A 5,000-nucleotide genomic window follows, 5' to 3' on the forward strand; every position below is an offset into this window, starting at 1 on the left:
TCTCTCTCTCTCTTCCCCCCCCTCTCTCTCTCTTTCCTCCTCCTCAGGTCGTATGGTGGGGCTGGAAGAGGAAGTGAAACAGGTGAAGGCTTCTCTCTCTACAGCGGACAAAGAGAAGAGAAAGCTGCATGAGCAGCTCACCGACATGGAGAAGGTAAGTGTATCAAGTGTGTGTGTGTGTTTGTATATGAATGTGTGTGTCTGTGTCTGTGTGTTTGTATATGAATGTGTGTATGTGTGTGTTTACATCTGTGTTTACGTGTGTGTGTGTGTGTGTGTATTTGTGTGTGAGTGTACTCTTTAAAATGTTTCTGTTTCTGTTTTTTAATACATAGTATCCACACTAAATTCATTCAATATACTGTTGTATTCCACTATGTTTCTCATTCAATATGGCAGAGCAACGCAATAGAATCAGTGCGTCTGTAAGGGAGGGCGCAAGGCGCTCCTCATGGATGAGAATTGCGCTGGCCACTCACAGGTCTACACATTTACAGTATTTGAACAATAGGACAGACTGGTGAAGCAATGCTAATATTACGAGAAACCAAGATTAATCTGACTCCATAAATTTAAGAACTTGACCTCGAATAATTACCAAAATATTTGGTAAATTTTGCCAATTGCCAAATATTCTTGGTAAAACCAATAGCAGAGGTGAACAAAGTAGCCTACACAATTCCTTTACTTAAGTGAAAGTACAGATACACCTTGTCAAATATTACTCCAATACAAGTGAAAGTTGCAAAGTCAAAATGTTAATTGAGTTGAAACTCAATGAGAATATTGTTTTTAAAAATATTCAAAAATCAAAAGCACAACCATTTTTCCTTTTTAATGTAATATTTTGTATACACAATAATAAGATGTAAATCCTTTGGATGGTCACTAGGTCGTCACTAGCACTGTGTATTCATTCACATGAGTGCATTCACACTGATCATTTTGACAACAAAATGCGCTGCAAGTAGGCTACACGGATGGTGCACTCATAATGGTAAACAAGTTGAGCGTGGAGCGCTGGACACTCTTCGCCCTCAATGATCGCATGACCATGATGATGGAACACTTTGTTTAATTACTAATGGTCTAAAAAAATAGCCTGCATCGGTCCTCTTTCTTCAAATCCCCATGCAGCACTATTATTATAGTAGGCCTATTGGTATAACAAATGACTAGACATTTTTATATTGTAAAAAAGGGGCGGGGGCATTTACGTTCAGTTGTGAAGACCAATACTCTACATAGCCTACATAACATGTGTTGCTGGCTGCACTGCATTCTAAGCCATTCTAACATTTTAAATGACAAAACAGCTATGGGGTGTATAACATAGAATGGCTTAAAATGCAGTGCAGCCAGCAACATATTTGGGGACATTGAGCACAAGGCTCCAGGCATCTTGGAGGAGAATGCACTGTAGGCCTAGTTCTTGACTTGTTAGGGACCAGTTGGGGCATGTTTCATGTCTCTGTTGCTGAGATAGTTTCGATCGTCAAAAGGTCAGAATCGCCAAGCATCTTGTAGGGGCTGTTTTTAAAGAGAAGCCTAGAGATTGTCTGTGCTGTGGCGAGTGAGACAAGGTAGGCTATGTGTTGCGTGATATCTCTGCACCCAAGTAGCAGTGCTTCGCCCCAATATACTGTAGTCTCAAGTCAATATATCTGCCTAAATCGCCTCGTCTTCTTAATCTGCATTGCCAGTTGTAGCCTACTCGTTGTGAATACCAGGCCACAAGTAATTAGGGATTTTTTATTGGCTCACTTTGCTGACACTCACTAACAATGCAACGAGAGATTCCATTCACTAAGCTATAGACAATGCATGGAGACAAAAATGCTTTTGCTCAGTTATCTAACTCTAGGGGAGACGGTGAATAGGCTAACCCAATTCCACACCACATACATATCGCATACATATCACATACATATTCCATACCACATACATATCGCGCGTACATACATATTCCATACCACATACATATCTAACTCTGGGAAACATGGTGAATGAGCTAAAGTCACATTCACGTGCGCACATGAAACTTTCGCGTGCGCACATGAAAGTTTCACGTGCGCACATGAAACTTTCATGAGAAGTTTCACGTGAGCACATGAAACTAAACTTTAGATTTTAAAACACTTCAATATGTCAAGTATGATATATTGATAAGAATGATATATAGAAAGCATGATTGATGACATATTAATATGCAGTAATAAGATAGTGACTTGTTTAGGACTCGAAAAAAATAAGGACTTGGACTTGGACTCGACTTGGCCTTGGTAATACTTGACTTGGACTTGCTTGGGACATCTCTGTCTTGACTTGGGACTTGACTTGGACTTCAGCGTTAAGACTTGAGACTTACTTGTGACTTGCCTAACAGTGACTTTGTCCCACCTCTGGTTCACTGCATTTGAAAAGTGCCATTTTGAATTGCAAAATGTGTGTAAAGCAGAACATGTATTTAGAGTTTTGAAGACTTGAGAAGAGGCTTTGCTCTCTGTGTGTCAGTTTAAATAATTTCCATGTAATTTTAGTGTGTTAGAAATTGGAAAAAAACTGTAACAAGTTAGAATGTCAAATACACCAGATAAAACAATTAATCAAACATAAAGTAAAACACAGACCAAACTCAAAGAGAGAGAGAGAGAGATCATCTGAATATCTGAATATGCATGACTCTCTCAAAAGACTATGCCTGCAGATGATTGGACAGCTGGTGGATAGGTGTAGGTGTGAATCTGACACCTAAACACTATAGTGTAGTCTACAACTATGCACAGCTACATTAGATTATAATGAATCTGACACCTAAACACTATTGTGTAGTCTACAACTATGCACAGCTACATTAGATTATAATGAATCTGACACCTAAACATTATAGTGTAGTCTACAACTATGCACAGCTACATTAGATTATAATGAAACCATCATCAGACTGTTGCCCACATTACAAGTATTAATTTAGGACCAAACATGAATGTATTATTCACAACATACATTTACAGAGATTTCAGAAGTGGCCATCAAACCAGTTGTTTTCACTGTATGATGATTAGGTAGGCCTGGCACTCTGTGTAGTGAAGGAAAGTCCTTTTTTTGAGATGGGTGGTGGCCATTTGGCTGCTTTGGCCCAACATCCTGGCCTTACACATGCTGTGCAAAGCGCGCTGCACTGCACTACTTCTAGTTAGGCCAGTCTAGATGAGATCAAACCAATCAAACTGATTTCATCGCTGACACTTACTTGCGTTACATGCCGTTAGGACAGAGCTTGTTTCGTTTGATTCATGTTGACCTTTGTGCATATACAGTACTGTATGTTTATGGTGTGTGTGCGTGTGTCTGTGTGCATTCGTACGTGCATACATGCCTTCGTGTGTGTGTGTGTGTGTGTGTGTGTGTGTGTGTGTGTGTGTGTGTGTGTGTGTGTGTGTGTGTGTGTGTGTGTGTGTGTGTGTGTGTGTGTGTGTGTGTAGGAGCGTAGTAACCAGGAGATTGAGTGGAGCTACAAGCTGAAGGCTCTGAAGCAGAGTCTGGAGCAGGAAGAGAAAGCCCACAAGGCCACGAAAGAGCGCCTGGTTGACAAACACACTCTCGACCAGAGCATAGAGGTGGCTACTGCACAGGCTGTCAGAGGTACATACACACACACACAAACACACACACACAAACACACACAAACACACACACACACACACACCATCAAGCAGTGAAGGCTCTAAGAGATAGTTAACACTCTCTCTCTCTCTCTCTCTCCCTCTCTCTCTCCATCTATCCATCTCAGATATGGAGCGTAAGCTGCAGGAAGAGCACAACTGTAAGGTCCAGTTGGAAGACCGTCTGCTGGACCTGCAGAAGCAGAACTCCCTGTTGGACTGCGACTACAAGCAGGCGCAAGGCAAACTGGACGAGCTGCGTGCACACAAGGACAAGCTGGCCCAGCAGGTGTGTGTGTGTGTGTGTGTGTTTGTGCGTGTGTGTGTGTGTGTGTGTGTGTGTTTTTGCTATTGATTGATTAAAGGTTCTGTAGTCAGTTCATTGCATATATTGCAGTAATATAGTATAACTTTTGGGGGCGCTGTGGCATACGAGGCTGAGGTGTCTATACCGCTATTGGGTCCAAGTTGTCACGACAACCTGGGTCTCTCTCTCTCTCCCACTTCCTACCTGTCCTGAACTAAGCCTGCTGACTAAAGGCAAAAAGTATATTAGATTAAAAAGACATAGTAAATCAGAAAAAATAATAGATAAACTGGGCTGAAAGTTGCTGATTTTAGGCATGGGCCAGGTTGTTATTTATGTATAATGGCTTCAATTTTTTCAAACAACTTCAGGCACAGATTTTTTATTCTTGCTTTAAGCCCTGAAATAAATAACTAGTGAATGAATGAAGGAATAAATGATGACATAGATAAAGTCTTACGTCTTCCGTGTCCCAGGTGGAGCAACTGTTGGTGCAGGTGGAGGAGGCGTCCCAGCAGGGCTCTCAGACCCAGAGGGAGCTGAAGGAGCAGAGCCAGAGCCTCCAGACGCTGCGCTCCGCAGAGAGGAGGCTCCAGCAGGAGATCAGCACCATCACCCACTTCAAAGTCAGCCTGGAGCAGACCAACCAGGAGCTCCGAAGGTGTGTGTGTGTGTGTGTGTGTGTGTGTGTGTGTGCGCGTGTGGTTTTCGGGGTTATGCTTTAGCTAAATAGCATGAGCTAGTTTGCTTCAAATTGTCTCTATTTTTGATGCCAGAAGAGAGTTAAGTTCATTTCAATTTGTTTGCATCCACACCATGTATTATTTGTTTTTTTGTATTTGTAGTAGTGAATTATTTGTGTCTTTACAGTGACAATAGCAATGATTGGTTTGTATGGTAGAAATGCAGAGTGACTGATGTGTGATCTGTCCAATAACAGAGAGCGAGAGGAGGCTGAAGGACAAGCCAAAGAGTTCAAGGACCAGCTGGAGTCGGAGCAATACTTCACTGTATGACATCACTTCCTG

At 41.8% G+C, this 5,000-nt stretch overlaps 1 protein-coding gene across 3 annotated transcripts in view; it reads left to right on the forward strand.

The window, feature by feature from the left end:
* LOC143110206 (rho-associated protein kinase 2-like) overlaps window positions 1-5,000 on the forward strand; it is a 55,606-nt gene that overhangs the window by 32,362 nt on the left and 18,244 nt on the right. For all 3 annotated transcript variants that reach the window (XM_076273091.1, XM_076273089.1, XM_076273090.1), the window contains exons 16-20: window positions 48-154; window positions 3,486-3,645; window positions 3,794-3,954; window positions 4,449-4,633; window positions 4,913-4,982. In XM_076273091.1, the coding sequence (XP_076129206.1) occupies window positions 48-154; window positions 3,486-3,645; window positions 3,794-3,954; window positions 4,449-4,633; window positions 4,913-4,982 (683 nt within the window). The remainder of the gene's footprint in view (window positions 1-47; window positions 155-3,485; window positions 3,646-3,793; window positions 3,955-4,448; window positions 4,634-4,912; window positions 4,983-5,000) is intronic.

Source organism: Alosa pseudoharengus, unplaced genomic scaffold, assembly GCF_046254945.1.
Source record: "Alosa pseudoharengus isolate Yale_2024_CS ecotype anadromous, Long Island Sound unplaced genomic scaffold, YU_APseudo_1.1 YU_APseudo_1.1_scf_7, whole genome shotgun sequence".
Taxonomy (NCBI): Eukaryota; Metazoa; Chordata; class Actinopteri; order Clupeiformes; family Clupeidae; genus Alosa; species Alosa pseudoharengus.